Source organism: Oryctolagus cuniculus, chromosome 6 (assembly GCF_964237555.1).
Source record: "Oryctolagus cuniculus chromosome 6, mOryCun1.1, whole genome shotgun sequence".
Classification (NCBI taxonomy): domain Eukaryota; kingdom Metazoa; phylum Chordata; class Mammalia; order Lagomorpha; family Leporidae; genus Oryctolagus; species Oryctolagus cuniculus.
The window spans coordinates 61,747,672-61,764,695 of NC_091437.1; the positions used below are offsets into that span (position 1 = coordinate 61,747,672).

The 17,024-nt window shown below is 54.5% G+C and overlaps 1 protein-coding gene across 5 annotated transcripts in view; it reads left to right on the forward strand.

The window, feature by feature from the left end:
• Positions 1–7,681: 7,681 nt before the first annotated feature.
• SFXN1 (sideroflexin 1) overlaps positions 7,682–17,024 on the forward strand; it is a 42,552-nt gene continuing 33,209 nt past the window's right edge. The window contains exon 1 of one of the 5 annotated variants that reach the window (XR_011389441.1): positions 7,682–8,101. Coding sequence is in view for 2 of the 5 variants with exons in the window: in XM_051843629.2 (XP_051699589.2) it covers positions 7,778–8,101 (324 nt within the window). In the remaining 3 variants the exon portion in view is untranslated. The remainder of the gene's footprint in view (positions 8,102–17,024) is intronic. The other 4 variants (XM_051843629.2, XM_051843627.2, XM_051843630.2 and 1 more) reach the window with 4 other exon arrangements.

Sequence of the window (17,024 nt, forward strand, 5' to 3'; positions counted from 1 at the left end):
CCATGGTAGCCATTTGAGGAATGAACTAGCAAATGGAAGAGTTCTCTCTCTCTCTCTCTCTCTCTCTCTCTCTCTGTAACTCTGTCTTTCAAATAAATAAAACTGTTTTTAAAAAGACTTATTTATTTATTTATTTGAAAGGCAAAGTTACAGACAGGCACAGGCAGAGAGAGAGAGAGAGAGAGAAGTCTTCCATCCACTGGTCCACTCCCCAAATAGCTGCTGTGAAGCCAGGAGCCAGGAGCTTCTTCCGGGTCTCCCACGTGGGTGCAGGGGCCCAAGGACTTGGGCCATCTTCTACTGCTTTCCCAGGCCTAGCAGAGAGCTGGATTGGAAGTGGAGCAGCCAGACTCTAACCAGTGTCCATATGGGATGCCAGTGCTTGCAGGCAGCGGCTTTACCTGCTACACCACAGTGTCAGCCCCACAAACCTAATTTTAAGTGAAGAAAGTGGAACATAGAGTATGTGCATGGTGATGCTGGTCACATATTTTGCAAACAAATATGAATCTACTGGACACTGGGGATAGAAAGCTCAGTAACACTGGGCTCCCTATTTAAAAGGGTTGGCGACAGAGAGAGAAGACAGTTTATGAGGTTCTGTCAGAGCCACACAGCGGGATCTCTCATTCTCAACTATCGAAGCTCACGGTGGACCAGACCCCCCATTCATCTCCTAATGGGCACCTGCCCAGACAACCTTCACAGGAGTCCCAGTGTAGCAGGTGTTAACCTCACCCCACTCCAGACCTGAGGGAGCAGAGGCTGAAGGTCTACTTTGCCTGGAGCTCCTTTGCCGATCCTGGCAGAGGCAGAACCAGCACCCAGGCTGGCCTGCACACAGGCATCTGCGCGAGAGCACCAAGCCGCGTGCTTCTGGCCACATCTCCTGGGAGCAGAGAGTCAAGTGCAAGTGCAGCAGGAGTTGGATGGGCCAGGAATAAAAGAACATATTGGAGATAAATATAATAAAAATCTAAAGGGCGGGGGTTGGTTCCCAGGGAGTAGCACTGAGCATGTATAGGTACATTTCAATAATTTTCAAATTTCTATGATTATTTTCCAGGGGTCTCCAAAAACATTCATGAAAATACCTATTATGGAAAAACTATGCATGGCTTTAAAAATGTTCATACCAAAATAAACTCCTGCTAATTGGTCATAAGATGTCTGAACAGGACCTGCTTTGAGGCACTAAGAAGGTAAGGCATCCGTTTGAAATGACCCCATCAGAGCAGCATGAATTCTGCTAAAATTGAGGCAAGAACAACACCAAGTTTATAGTGAAGCTTGGACGGAAGAAAGCGACGTCACTGCAGCTTTATGGAAAGTGCGTGGAGGGGACGCCCCTCGGAAATCAACAGCTTGCAAATGGAGAACTCATTGGGAGGGACAAGATGCAGATGAAGAAGCAGCTCACAGTAGCACACCATCCACAAAATTTACAAGACAGATATCTACTCTTGTTCCTGCCTTATTTGAAAAGGATTGATTCTTAACAGCAGAAATAATAGCCAGCACCACAGGGCATCTCGGCTAGTTCATCTTTCAGTTATGATTGAAAAATGAAAGTATACCTGCGATCCCGACTGCTCCACTTCCCCTCCAGCTCCCTGCTAACGGCCTGGGAAAGGCAGCGGAAGACGGTCCAAGCATTTGGGCCCCTGCCACCCACGTAGGAGCCCCCGATGAAGATCATGGCTCCTGGCTTCAGCCTGACATAGCCCTGGCTGTTGTGGCTATCTGGGAAGTGGATCAGCGTCTGAAAGATCTGTGTGTGTGTGTGTGTGTGTGTGTATTTGATAAACATTATCTCCCCACATACCTCTCTATGTGTATGTAATTCTTTCAAATAATAAATAATTAAGGGGCTGGCACTGTGGTGTAGTAGGCTAAGCCTCCTCCTGCGGTGCCGGCATCCCAGATGGGCACCGGCTCGTGTCCCAGCTGCTCCTCTTCTGATCCAGTTCTCGGCTATGTCCTGGGAAAGCAGTGGAAGATGGTCCGAGCACTTGGGCCCCTGCACCCGTGTGGGAGACCCAGAAGAAGCTCCTGGCCCCTGGCTTCAGATCGGCCCAGCTCCAGTCATTGTGGCCATCTGGGGGAGTGAAGCAGAGTTGGAAGAGCTCTCTCTCTCTCTCTCTCTCTCTCTCTCTGTCTGCCTTTCAAATAAACAAATAAATCTCCATGAGAGGACTGTATGGATGGTAAAAGCCTTGCTGGTGAGTTCCTGGGGAAATGTGGGTCCTATTGAGGAACGGATAAAAAGTAGCTGGCCGTCTTTCACTCCCCAAATGGCCACTACGGCCAGGGCTGGGCCAATATGAAACCAGGAGCCAGGAGCTTCTTTCTGAGTCTCCCAGATAGGTGCCGGGGTCCGAGGACGTGGGCCATCCTCTGCTGCTTTCTGAGGCTCATTAGCAGAGAGCAGAATCAGAAGTGAAGCATCCAGGACTCGAACCAGTGCCTATGTGGGATGCTGGCACTGAAGGCCACTACGCTGCAGCGCCAGCCCTGGCAGTGAAGTTTCTAAGGCAGCAACATGTTCTAGCTGCAGCATAGGTATTACCGACCACTGTGAGACGCAAAAGCAAAAAGGAGTAGAGAGGAAAGATTTGGAACATTCACAGCCTGCAGAGGAAAGAAGGAAGAAAAACACTGCAATAGGAAGGCGAGGTAGAGACACTGCTTGCTGCAGAAATTGGCTCGGATCAAAGGAAGCAATGGGCAAGACAGTTGGAGAAAGCCCCAAAGGCATTCCCGAAATATTAGAGGCAGCCCCTAGAAGTGAACATTTGTTTCAAAAATCTTCCAGGACAGACTCCTTTTAGAAGGGAGTCCCCGGTACCCCGCGGGCCCAGAACCAGCGCCAGATTCTGGCTTGCCAGATGTGGGCACAGCTCCTCCTGGTGGCAGACCTTGGTATCATCCACCTAAGACTGGTTCTGCAGGGGCGCAGAATTAAAAAAGCTTCCACCCAGACTTCAAAGCAAAGCCTGAGAAAGCAGGCAGAGTTGTGCTGCAGTGTTAGAGCCCCTGCGTGGAACGAGGCTGTACTGGAGCAGAGCTGCAAATGAGACCCCAGAAAAGCAGAGGCGCCGGCAACATGAGACATCGGCGAACGGAAGCCACAAGCAGTGTGCCAGGCAAGCCTAGGAAAGCCACCGACGCCAGCGCACAGGCTCAGAGAACAGTCGTGGATGGAGACCAACAGGACAGTGGATGAACGGAGGCTTCTGCCTATATTTCAAAGTCTAGTTTGGACAAACTGGGGGTCCAGTCGGAGAGCAGTGACAGGCATGGGCAATGCCTGGTGCGGCTGCGGAGGTGAGACTCCGATGTGAACTGAGGCGCCGGCGGCAACCAGCAAAGCTGCTGGGTGGGACTGCTCCCAAGACAGGGTGCGCCGGATACAGCACCGGGCAGGGGAGGGGAGGTTCAGAATTTAAGGTTGACCCTGCTACATTTGTGTCTGGCTTCGGCCCAATTACTCTTTTAAATTTTCCTGCATAGCCTTTTTGGAATAGAAATGTCCCACCATGGATCTTGGAAGCGTGAAACTTGTTTTATTTCCCGAAGGTTCACCATAGCAAACAGAGCTCGCCTGAGGCTCAGCTGATGCTACCGACTCTGGACTTTTGCATGAAGGTTGGACTCAGTTAAGGCCTTGGAACTTTGGAGATGGAATGAGTGTCTTTTGTAGGTGAGAAGGACACGAGTTTTGGAGGGAATGTGATCATCTGAGCAGGATTTGGCTCTCCAAATTCATGTTGTAGATGCTTGAACCCCAAAGTGTTGTGTTAACAATTAATGCATTGATCAGCCGGCGCTACGGCTCAATAGGCTAATCCTCCACTTGCGGTGCCAGCACACCGGGTTCTAGTCCCGGCTGGGGCACTGGATTCTGTCCCGGTTGCTCCTCTTCCAGTCCAGCTCTCTGCTGTGGCCCAGGAGTGCAGTGGAGGATGGCCCAAGTGCTTGGGCCCTGCACCCTCATGGGAGACCAGGAGAAGCACCTGGCTCCTGCCTTCGGATCAGCGCGGTGCGCCGGGCACAGCGTGGCGGCTGCAGCAGCCATTGGAGGGTGAACCAATGGTAAAGGAAGACCTTTCTCTCTGTCTCTCTCTCTCACTGTCCACTCTGTCTGTCAAAAAAAAATATATTTTTTTTAAAATTAATGGATTGATGTTAACAAGGTGGATGGATTAAGCATGGAGATCTGATCTACTAGGAGGGGGATCTAATGGGATGATTTTAGGCCCCTGGGGCTGTGCCCTTTGCAAAGGCAGCCCTCCAGAGAGGGTTGCTTCTATAAGCAGAGTGTACTCCCAGCCTCTCCCCCCTCTCTCTTCTTCCTGGCTCAGTGTGATTTTCCCTCCACAATTCTCCAGCATCAGCAGATGCCTGGACCTATGGGGCTGCCTGATACTGGACTGTGAACCTCCAAACCGTGAACCGTAATAAACCTCCTTTCCTAGGGCAGGCACCATGGCGCACTAGGTTAGTCCTCTGCCTGCGGCACTGGCATCCCATATGGGCACCAGGTTCTGGTCCCGGTTGCTCCTCTTCCAGTCCAGCTCTCTGCTGTGGCCTAGGAGGGCGGTGGAGGGTGGCCCGGGTGCTTGGGCCCCTGCACCCGCATGGGAGACCAGGAGGAAGCACCTGGCTATTGGCTTCAGCTCGGCGCAGCGCACCAGCCGTGACGGCCATTTGGGGGGGATGAACCAACTGAAGGAAGACCTTTCTCTCTGTCTCTTTCTCTCTCTCTCACTGTCTATAACTCTACCTGTCAAATAAATAAATTAAATACCTCCTTTCCTAAGATGTTCCTCGAGCATTTTAAATTAATAAAAGGCTGGGGGATATGGGGGGCAAAGATTAGCCACGCACATCAGCGGCAGAGATGCTTCCAACACATATCTTAAACAAGATCCTCGGGCATTTCTTCAAAGAACTGTGATGGAATGACAGGAACAAGGGCTTAGCCAGTGTCGTCTTGAAGAACGATCAAAGGCTTCCAGGAGGTGAAGGTGCTCCAGTCAGATCAAGAGTGGACCAAGGAAGAGCAAAGGTCATAGTGACCTTTTTTTTTTTTCTTAACCACTGCTCAAGGCATTTAGTTGGCTTTCTAGAGAACCAAAGAATGACAACAACTGTTTTGAGAAAGTTAGCTAAGGGTTTAGCAGGCATATGCCTAGGCAGCTTCACCAAAGAATCCTTCCTTCTCCACCATGACAATGCCCTTGGTCATTCCTTGCTTCCAACAAGCACCCGTTTGCAAGAATTTCAGTGGAAGGCATTAGGTACTCGCCCCACAGTACCGACTTGGCTCCTGCTGGCTTTTATTTCCTAATCTTAAAACATGTTCAGGGGTAGGCACTTGGCACCACAGTTGAGGCACCCACTTGGCATTCCCGCACCTCATATCAGAGGATCTGGGTTCAACTCCCAGCTCTGCTTCCAATTCCAGCCTCCTGCTGGTGGGCATCCTGCGAGGATGCAGATGATGGCTCAAGTACTTGGGTCCCTGCCACCCACATGGGAGCCCAGGACTGAATCCCTGGTTCTTGGTTTTAGCCTGACCCTGTCCTGGCTGTTGTGGGCATTTGGGGAGTGAAAGAGCAGATGGGAGCTGTCTCTCTGTTCCTCTATCTTTCAAATAAATTCTAACTTAAAAAGTTATTTTAAAACTCATTCTGCTTGGGTCCATAATGTGAAAAGGACAGCATTGACACAGTTAAGTTCCCAGGACCCTCAGTTCTTTAGGGATTACTAAAGAGCTAACTAACATCCTTGCTTACAAAAGTGTTTTGAACTTGATGGAGTTTATAAAGCTTATATTTTTTATTTTGATCTCTCAATTCCATTTTCCACGAGCTTCTTCAAGCCCCCTTGGGTCTCTTTTATCATCAAGAAAAAAAATGGCTCATATAATCTGGAATTTAAAGTTTTCACTGAAGAATTAACATAGAAAAAAACAACTTGGTTCTCACAGGATTCCCTGTTCCACCCAGATGAACTCTTCCCCCACGGAGCACTCAGCGAGATCTTTCCTCGGCTCACTGAACTTCTGCTGGGCTCAGAACCGTGCGGCCATCGCTGCTGACTTCAGCATTGCTTGGCTTTTGTCGCGCGGCGAATCGTTCAGAGCCCAGATTAAAATGCATGGGGATTTTGCAACCTCGGTCACTGGGAGCCCAGCCAGAACTCGCCGGCACCCTGTGTCTTCCCGGAAGCTGTTTCTGAAAGATGTGTATTTTAGAACAACGGCAGTGGGACCACATGCACACACCTGCTTTCCAATTTTAACTCCATATCTCATGCCTCCTTTCCCTGCCTTTTCCAAGCCAGTGGCCCTCTGTTCAGAGGTTACATTGAAGCTTCGAACCCTGGCAGTCAATTGGTGATGGAAACCCGAGGCAGAGAAGCTCAAGGTTAGAAAGGGGAGAGAGGGAGAAGTGAAGAGAAGGGGGAGAGGGTGGAGGGGCAGCAGGAGGAAGGAAGAGGGGGACAGAAAGAAAAGGAGGAGACAGACTCAGTGGCTCCCACAACCAGAAGCCTAGGAGCGACACAGAGCTTCAGGATTGGCTGAGCCTAGGGCCAGAAGTAAGATAATTTGAATTCTTTCACTTCTGTAGCTGCAAACAGGGAACCCTTGAGAATATTTCTTTTTAAAGATTTATTTGTTTATTTGGGAGAGAGAGAGAGAGAAACAGAGAGAGAAACAGAGAGACAGGGGTCTTCCATCGGCTGCAATGGCCACAGCTGGGCTGATCCAAAGCCAGGAGCCAGGAGCTTCTTCCGGGTCTCCCATGAGGGTGCAGGGGCCCAAGGACTTGGGCCATCCTCTACTGCTTTCCCAGGCCATAGCAGACAGCTGGATGGTAAGTGAAGCAGCCGGGACTCGAACTGGCAGCCATATGGGATGTTGGCACTGCAGGTGGAGGCTTTACCCCCTATGCTACAGCACTGGCCCCTACACCCTGGGCAATCTTAGTGCACATGCGCTCAGCTTGGCAACCTCAGCAGGTGGGGGATGGAGGACTTCTCTTTTTGCTGTGCGCGCGCACCAATTCAGATGGGATCCTGTTGGATCCAGATTGGGTCACGTCCCCTTGGCTGAGCAGGTAGTTCTGTGATTGACAACCTGAGACATCAAATAATTCAGGGGTGGGGGTGGGGTGTTCCTCCAAAGAAACTGGGATGGCAAAAGCCACTAGAGGCAAAAGGCACACGACGGAATATTGGGAAAAAAACATGCCCCGTTGTCCACTCCTCTCTGGACAGTGTCCCAGGGGCAGCCCTTCCCTTTAAGAGACCAAGTCTGTTTTTCTGGAGCCCAGTTTTGACCAATCGGATGCCCCGAAAGGGAGGGTGTGCCTCGCCTTGGCCTCCACGGGCCTTGGGCACGCTGCCTCTCCCCGTCCTCCGAGGCTTCTGCCACGTGTGCTTGCAGCCAGCTTGCTGGAATATGCCACGCGCCACACGTGGAGCAGCGCCAGGCCAGCCCAGCTGTCCCGGCGGCGGCCGCAGACACGCGGGAGAGGCCTGCCAAGATCAGCCAAGCCACGGCCGGCCCCCAGCTGCCCACGGGCACGCGAGGAAAGCCCCGCAGAGCCCGGCCCGGCGCTGCAGGGTGGCCCTCGGAGGCTCGGAAACACACCCGTGCGATAACACACCACGGCGCCTCCTTCCCGCGCCCACCCCGCAGCCAGACCCGAGTTCCAGCGCCCGCCCTAGCCCCCACCCGCGGAGAGGATGAACGTGGGAGTCCGTGATGGAGCCAAGGGCGCCCGGGCCAGGTGCCAAAAGCAGCACCATCGCGGGGCCGCGGGATATCCTGCCCGGCCCCGGCGAGGCGGGGCCGACGGCGCGGAGACTCCCGGGGCGGGTCCGCGCCAGCTCGCCGAACTCGCGGTTTTCGGGCTCGGAGGCGCGCGCGCGCGGGGGGACGCGCTCCGAGGGCGCGCTCCAGGACGGCGGCGGTGGCGGCGGCGCGCGGGGCCGCCGTGGCGGGAGAAGCGCTTCCGGTGGAGGCGGCGCGGCGCGGAGCGGAGCAGGAGCTGCGAGCGGCGCGGGCGGCGGCCCCCCGGGGGAAGCGGTGAGTCGCGGGCCGTGGGCGCGGCCCGAGTGGGTGGAACACGCGCGGGGAGGCCGCCGGGGGCGCGCGGGCTCGGGCTCGGGCCGCGCGCCTAGGCTAGCCAGTTTCGAGGAGACACCCCCCCCAGGCTCAGAGGTCGGCAGCCGCCTTTGGGGGCCAGGGATGCCCCAGGGGCTGGGGTTGGGGGAGGAGGAGTCCCTGCCCCTTGCGGGGGTCCCTGGCAGCGCCCCGCCTCCGGCATGCCGGCGACCCCCGAGCCCGGCGGCGGAGCGGGTCTCCCCCGCGCTGGGAGGGGGCTCGGCTCTCCACGCGCCGCGCACCCTGCCGCGCCGTCCCCGGCGGCGCCGTGACGACACCCGCGCGCGGATACCCAAGATGGCTGCCGCGGGGACGGCCGCCGAGCGCGCGCGCTCAGCCTCAGGTGGCCTGGCGACCCCGGACCCCGGCGCTTGGCCTGTGGTCCTGGCGCAGAGCAGGCGAGACTCAGCGGGCAGAGAAGAGCCCCCTGGACCCCCGGCCCTGAGGCTGCGAATCCCACAAGGAAGACATGGGCACGTGCGTCAGCTTGGAGCAGTAGTGCTGGGACCGGGTGGACCACGAATTTCCTGATGTCCCACGTGCCACCGGCCTGAGACCTTCCCAGAATGACGGCAGCCGCCGTAACTGCCAGCTGTGTTTGGGGTGTTCTGGATCCTTTTGCAGTTAAGCTCCTGCAACCCAGCTAGGTACTGTGGAAACGTGGGGCTCAGAGAGGTGGAGGAACCTGCACAAGGTCACACAGCTGCCTCTTTGTAGAGCAAGGCCACGGGTCTTGAACCTTGAGCCTTACCTCGGAGAGCCGCATACCTCGGAGAGCCGCATTCCTTTAACCGCCCCCTGCTGCGTGCAAGCCCTTGGTTGCATCACCTGGTTGACTCCTGTGAGTCTCCTGTGTTTGCACTGCTCAGCCCCTTTCTCTCCTTGACCACAGAGTGCAGGCAGCTACCCTCCGCCCCGACCCTCTCTTGTCATTCTCTCTACTTTTCTCGATTCCTTTTTTTTGTTTAAAAAAGATTTATTTGAGAGGCAGAGAGAGAGAGAGAGAGAGGTCTTCCATCTGCTGGTTCACTCTCCAAATGGCCACAATGGCTAGAGCTGCACCGACCCAAAGCCAGGAGCTTCTTCCAGGTCTCCCACGTGGGTGCAGGGGCCTAAGGACTTGGGTCATCCTCTACTGCTTTCCCAGGTCACAGCAGAGAGCTGGATCAGAAGAGGAGCAGATGGGACTTGAACCGGCTCCCATATGGGATGCCGGCACTGCAGGCGGCGACTTTACCCGCTACGCCATTCCTAATCTTGCTTCGGCCTCACCTTCTAGGTCTGGCTTGGGTGCCTCTGGAGGCTCTGTTCTCCATCCAGCCCTGGGTGCCGGAGCTGCTTCGGCGTTCCAGGCACTGTGACAGGTGCAGGAAGGAAGGGATGGGAATACATGTGGACGAATGGAGCCTTTGGCCAGAAGCTGGACCTGCAGCAGGTCCCGTCTCCTGGGCGCCTCAGGTGTCTCGGGAAGGCAGTGGGAGTTGGCGAGGAGGGCCTGTAACGCTGTTCCCAGTGTATAATCAGGGGTAGAGTGGGTGTGAGGACTGCTAGGGCGTGTGCGTGTTCCCAGGAGGGGCAGTATCTGTGGATGTAGTTGTTAGGAATGTGCTCCACGGAGTGGCTGTGATTCAGGATCAGTAAAATTTTGAGAATGATTTTTTTTAAATGATTTCTTTGAAAGGCAGAGCTACAGAGAGAGAGAGAGAGGTAGAGACTAGAGGTCTTCCATCCACTGGGCAGGGAAGCCAACGTTGTGGTGTAGCAGGTTAAGCTGCCGCATACAGTGCCAGCATCCCGTATGGGTACAGGTTCGAGTCCCAGCTGCTCTGCTGGGCTCCCTGCTAATGCACCTGGGAAAGCAGTGGAAGGTGGCCCTGCACCCATGTGGAAGACCCGAACGGAGTTCCAGGCCCCTGCCTATGGCCCGACTCAGCCCTGGCCATTGCAGCCATTTGGGGTGTGAACCAGAAGAAAGATCTCTCTTTCTCTTCCCCAACCCATAACTCTGCCTTTCAAATAAATTAATAAATCTTTAAAAAAATATTTGGGGCCAGTGCTGTGGCATAGAGATAGAGCTGCTGCCTGCAATACCAGCATCCCATGTGGGTTCTGGTTCGTGTCCTGGCTGCTCCACTTCCAATCCAGCTCCCTGCTAATGCACCTGGGAAAGCAGTAGAAGATGGTCCAAGTGCTTGAGCCCTTGCACCCGTGTGGGAGACCAGGAAGAAACTCCTGGCTCCTGGCTGCAGCCTGGCCCTGTCCCAGCCACTGCAGTCATTTGAGGAGTGAAGCAGCAGATGGAAGACCTCTCTCTGTAAGTCTGACTTTGAAATAAATAAATAAAAATATATAAAGAGGAAAAAAAAGATAGGGCAGATGTTTGGCCTTGTGGCTAACCCAGAACTCCTGGGTTGGATACCCAGTTTTGGCTCCTGACTCTGATTTCCTGCTAGGGCACCCCCTGGGAGACTTCCCGCCACCATGGGGGAGACCTGGGTTGGGTTCCTGGTTTCTGGCTCCAGCCCCAGACGGGTCTCATTGTGAACCTTGAGGGGAGAGGACCAGCAGCTGGAAGCACCTGTGTGCGCTCGCTCGCTCTCTCTCTCTCTCTCTTTTTCTCTTGCTCTCTCTGCCTCCCAAATAAAAAAGTTTTTCAAGCGGTTGTTGTCTAGAAAGTAAAAAGTCATTAGGTTGTAATTCATATCAAACCTATTCTTAATTGCACGGAGTTCAAGGTTAAACATTTTCATAGACTTTGCTCTAGGAGATCTGTGACTTCAGTGAATGATAAAAAACATTCAACTGAATATGTCCAAACTATTATAATTTGCTGGTGTTTTATTGGCTGATACGAGCATATCAAGTAATCTTGACCCATCCTAAGCCGTTGCTTAAGAAACCATGGAGGTCTGAATAGGAACAGTGATTGCATTGTCAGCTGGTGATGTGGGGGGGAGTGGGGACTTTGCCAGGCCCCGTGTCTCCTGCTGCACCATCCCGGGACAGCGAAGCGCTTGCACAGCCATTGGCGAGTGGAAATGCCCCTTTGAAGGAATCCAGTTCTTCACCCTGGATTCCGCTCTCTGACCCTGCTCTCTCTGCGGTCGTGCCCGGAGCTCGCTGCCCAGTGGGACTGCCCCCAGTGGGTCAGGAGCATGGTGCAGAATCAGGCAGCACCGCCCCTCCCAGCAGTGTCATCTTGGGCACCGGGCACAGCGCTGTTCTCTGAGTAACTCCACAGACGCGGGGAACTGTGATGGAGGTGGGGCCCATGGAGCCCGGGCAGTGGGCAGTGGGCAGTGATGACCCAGGCGGGCTGCTTCACAGAACTGGCCAGAACTTAGCACTTGCACAATGCAGTAGATGGAACCCACAGCGAGTTTTCCAGTTTCGTAACTCACCTGTCACTGTTAATCTTCAGCCAGGGTTGAAGGCCCTGGGTTAGTAAGGCATATTCACTGCCGACTTGTCTTCTGTGAGAATCTGGAAAGTTCCCTCCCACCACCCTCTCCCTCTGTCCCCGAACCAGTCAAGCATTTTCTCAAAAAGCAGCCAAAAGTTGGAACGAAAGTTTGTCTTGGAGAATAATTCTCCTCTTAAGACATTTCTGATCCTCTTCCTTGGCCAGGCTCCGTCCCCCGGGGAGGCCAGCCGGAGGGGACAGGGCTTCCGCTCCTGGAGCCCTGGTTGTCAGTAAGGACCCCACTGACACACAGGAGAGCCAGGCCCGTGCTGCTTGGCGCTCCAAGGCCGGTTTTACCAAACGCGGGAGCTAGTACGAGGCAGGCAGGCCAGCAGTCTTAGTCGGGGGTGGGGAGAGCAGACCCTGCCTTCTGCCTCAAGTGCTCTCCTCAGTGTACAAGTGCTGCCACAAGCCCCAGCAGCACTTGAGGCTTGACCGGTAGGACAAGGAGGCAGCCTCCTCTGTGTCCCCCAGCACAAGAAGGCGGCTCCAGCCGTCACAAACCCTGCAGTGGCTGGCACCCAACCCTGGGGACTGAAGATGCACTCCCCAGGAAGCCCCCATCTGCTCCAGAGTCGCACCCGTGCCTCCACCGACTGCCGCCACGAGCCCATCTGGCGCTCATAGACACTGCCGACCCTGGTTCACGCCGAAGGAACCACTTACACGTCTACACTCACCTGGGACCGAGGCGACAAGCTGAGCGAAAGCCTGCCTTCCACCTTCCCAACAAACCCTATTCCTGAGCGGAGCGGGGTGCTGGGGGAGGCTGAGGAGGGTATCAGATGCAGTCGGTTGTCAGGACACCCAAAGTCACGTCTGGGAAGCAGCCGGAGCCTGGTTGGACAGTGGTCCTTGCGATCGGAAGTTGGGCTCTTCACCCGCGGGTGCTCTGAAGTTCCCGGTCAGGTGGCCGAGGCTCTGGCAGCTGCAGATTCCTTCCTTGTCTGAGCCGTCTCCGTGCAGATTTGGAAGCCAGCACTACTCATCTGTTGAGTTAAAAGTGGGTCTGGTCAGTCAAGGTCAGCAGTCAGCTAGGTTAGGTAGAACGGGAAAAGAGAACAGACAGTGTGTTCACACCGTGATGGGCACACTGCCCTTGTTTCATGCTTCCCGTGGTTCCTGCTAATGCACACCGTGGAAGGCATCAGGTGCTGAGCCCCTGCCGCCCGTGTGGAGTTCCAGGCTCCTGGCTATTATGGGTATTGTGGGAGGGAACCAGTGGATCAGAGATAACCTCTCTCCCGCTTTCTCTCATAAACAAATAAAATCCTTTTTTTAGAGATTGATTTACTTTTTATTTGAAAGGAAGAGTTAGAGAGAGAAGGAGAGACAGAAAGGTCTTCTGCCTGCTGGTTCACTCCCCAAATGGCCACAATGGCCAGAGCTGGGCCAGGCAGAAGTCAGCACCCAAATGGGGTATCAGTGTTGCAGGTGGCAGCTTAACCCGCTATACCACAGCACCAGCCCCAAATAAACAGTCTTTAAAGGTTTATAAAGGCCTCTGTCCACAGCTGTCTGCTCTTGGCTCTGTTGTATTGATGAGGCTCAGAGTTGTAAAGGGACGTGTCTGTCCAGTGACATCCCAGACAGAGGAGGACTCGGATCCAGGATGTATTTGTTTATGGCCAGGTCCCCCTTCCACACGGGGTGGGGGTGGGGGTGGGGACGGTGCTCAGGAGAACCGGCTACAGGCAGGGAGCCTCCCGCTGCAGGAACCAGCCCCCAGCCTGGAGGCATCCACATTGATACAGTCCCAGCGAGAGGGTAGGAGTTTTCTCTCAACTGGCAGGTCATTCGGTTTTTATTTTTTTAATTTTTATATTCTTTCCAACATATTATTTCTTACCTTACCAGGGGATATATTGGGCACACTTATTAATAAAAAGAGAAAGAGTTCCTTATTTGAAAGGCAGAGAGACAGAGATGGAGAGACAGAGAGAGATCTTCCACCTACTGGTTCACTCCCCAGGTGGCAGCAATGGCTGGGGTAGGCCGGCCTGATGCCAGGAACCTGGAACTCCACTCCCACGTGGGTGCCAGGGTCCAAGCACTGGAGTTATCTGCTGCTGCTTTCCCAGACACATGAGCAGGGGCTGGATGGGAAGTGGAGCAGCTGGGACTCAAGACAACACTGTGATTTCATATGCCAGCATTGTCAACAGTGGCTTAACCCGCAGCGATCCATGCCCTCCGTTCTGGTACACTTCTTAAAAGTCTTGTTCAAGGGCCGGCACTGTGGTGTAGCAGGTAAAGCCGCCATCCACAGCACCAGCATCCCATATAGGCACCGGATTGATGGAGCGGCCCAGCTGGTTCCGGAAGCTTCTTTGGATGCTGCCTAAGGAGCCGACTGTCCAGCCGCTGGGCCGTGGGCATGATGGGAGGTGCTCCTGGGCCACCCAGGGGTGGTCCTTTGCCCTTGCAGAGCTTTGACTCTGCTCCTGGGCAGGGGGTGCAACCTAGAAGCAAGGCAGAATCCTTTGTGAGGGAGGATTGTGATAGAACTTTTTACATATTTATTTATTTGAAAGGCAGAGGAACAGAGAGGGAGAAACAGAGGGAGAGAGATGTTCCATCCACTGATTCACTCCCCAAATAACAGCTGGGACTGGGCCCCGGAGTCAGGAACTCCATCCGAGTCTCCCATGTGGGTGGCAGGAGCCCAAGCACTTGGGCTGTCTTTGGCATCTTTCCCAGGAGCATTAGCGGGGAGCTGGGTCAGAAGTGGAGCAATCAGGACTCTAACGTGCTCTGATAGGAGCTGCTGGTGTTGCAAGCTGTGGCCTAACCTGCTGTGCCGCAGTGCAGGCCCCAGGGGTGGTTTTCAGTAGTAACGTCTTAGCCTCTTCAGGGAAGTGATGTCAGCCAGACACAGATGTTTTTAAAGTCCCACTTTCTCTCTCCTACCAGAAAGGAATGTTAATACCTTAAAACCCAACTCTTTTTTTTTTTTTTTTTTTTTAAGATTTAGTTTATTTGAAAGGCAGAGTTAACAGAGAGGCAGAGAAGAGAGAGGTCTTCCATCCTGTGGTTCACTCCCCCAGTGGCCACAATGGCCAGAGCTGGGCTGATCCAAAGCCAGGAGCTTCTTCCAGGTCTCCCACGCAAGTGCAGGGGCCCAAGGACTTGGGCCATCTTCCACTGCTTTCCCAGGCCATAGCAGAGAGCTGGATCAGAAGTGGAGCAGCCAGGACTGGAACCGGTGCCCATATGGGATGCCAGCCCTGCAGGCAGCGGCTTTACCTGCTACACCACAGTGCCGGCCCCCCAGCTCTGTCTTTAAAATTCATCACAGGCACATCCCCAGGTCATAATTAGCACCTCCGTTGGCCGAGCCTTGGGAAGCTTCACCCCAGCTCCGTCAGTCTGCGTGGAGCCCTCCTGTCGCCAGCCGTCTCCTTCACATGCCACCATTGTGATGTGGAGTGGGGCAGCCCCCTGCCCTTCCCACACCCCCATCCCACACCCTGGGGGGTTGTGGGCCCCCTGGCTCTGGCTGCTGAGCTCCTGCAGCCTCTGATGGAAGAGCTCCGCCTCATCCCGCTCCTCTGCCAGCCCCACTGAGCATCTGAAGTGTCACCGCAGGGCTTCTCTGGGTGCTGTGTGCCTGCCCCGGCGTTGGGTGCAGAGGAAGGAGCTCCCATGATCAGGTCGGAGGGGTCTGCTTCAGCTGTTGCAAAGCTGGTGACCTCGCACGTGCTCCAGAAACCTCCTGTTCTTGGCTGTCCTATATGGTCTGTCTGGGGGCTCTGGGAGTTTTCATCGGCGATTGCAAGGTGGCCACCTCTTGGTCTCTGAAGGAAGAGGCTGTCTTTGGAACCATGGGTGGCTTCCTGACCATTCCTGCTGTCCCCAGCGTCATCGTGACACTGAGACACAGTGGTTCGCTCTGCGCTGACACACACAAACTCCAGTTAGAAGAAGGCTCCGCTGTAGTCTCGTCACCGCCTGTTTTCAGGGCCCTTGAGTTTGTCTCTCTAGGGGCTGGCATCATGGCGCACTGGGCCGTGCTGCCATCCCATATTAGACTGCAACCCCCGGCTGCTCCGCTTCTGAGCCAGCGCCCTGCCAGTGGCCTGGGAGGCGGCAGATGATGGCCCAAGTGCCAAGGCCCCTGCCACGTACATGGAAGACAGGGATGGAGTTCCTGGCTCCTGTCTGGCCTGGCACAGGCCTGGCTGTGGCCACCATTTAGGGAGTAAACCAGAGGATGGAAGAGCTCTTTCTCCCTCTTTCTGCCTTTCAAATAAGTAAACAAATCTTTATATATAAAGAAGAGCATCTCTCTAAAAGGATGTCTTGTCTTTTCCAGTTTTCAACCACTGGGGCAAATCCAGGCAGCAACAGACCGCAGGGAAGCCACCTCCATCCCGTTCCCCCGCCACCCGCGGGTCCAGTGTGCCGGTGGACAGCCACAGCGCTTCTCCGCCGCACGCTGCCAGGGGCCCAACACCATCGCCGGCCTGAGTGGCCAGGAGTGGCCCCCGGGGATCCCCGTGTAGCCGCCAAGGCTGTGGTCCCCTGGATTGAATCCTGGCACAAAGCGGAGTTGCCCCCGGCACTGTCGGAGAGGGGGTTCCCAGCCCCTCACACCCTAATCCAAAGCCCAGAGAGAGCTGCAGCCCTGTGCCTGTTCCCCGGGCTCATTAATTTTAATGCGGAGTAGGAAAAAAGTTAACAGTAGGTTTAAAGCAGGGGGAAGGGTGGGTATTTGGCCAAGGGTTTAAGCGGCCTGGTAAGATGCCTGGGTTCCACACCCGAGTGCCTGGGTTCGAGTTCAGACTGCACAGGCACCCAGGAAAACCCCACCCTCGGAGGCAGCAGTGACAGCTCACGGGACTGGGTCCCCACCATGCCCATGGGAGACGGATTGAGCTGCTGGTGCCTGGCTCCTGGCTCCTGGCTCCAGCCGTGGCCCGGCCCAGCCATCTGGGAAGTGAACCAGCAGCACGTGGGAGCTCTATCTCTGTCTCTTCCTCCCAAGTGAAACAAGAAAGCAAGGCTCCCGGTGATAAGTTGGCCAATGCATTTGGAGCAGAGAAAGTGAAACTGTGCTGTGCTGAAGGTGGAAGTTCACGGCGAAAAGGGCTTGTCTGATTGAAGCAGAGGATCATGGTTAATAATTAAAACCTTATCTGGTCTGAGAGCAGCTGTTTTGTGAGAATGCTAGTGTGGGATTCCTTATCAGTCTCTGTTTTTGTTTTTGTTTTTGTTTTTTTCTTATTTTTTTCTTCTGAGAGCAGAGGGGACACAGGTATGGAGTCTAGTTGGTATTTCCCATGCCAGTATGATGAACATAAACTTGAAATCTATTTTTTAAATATTTATTTATTTATTTGAAAGGCAGTTACAGAGGCAGAGAGAGAGAGAGAGAGAGAG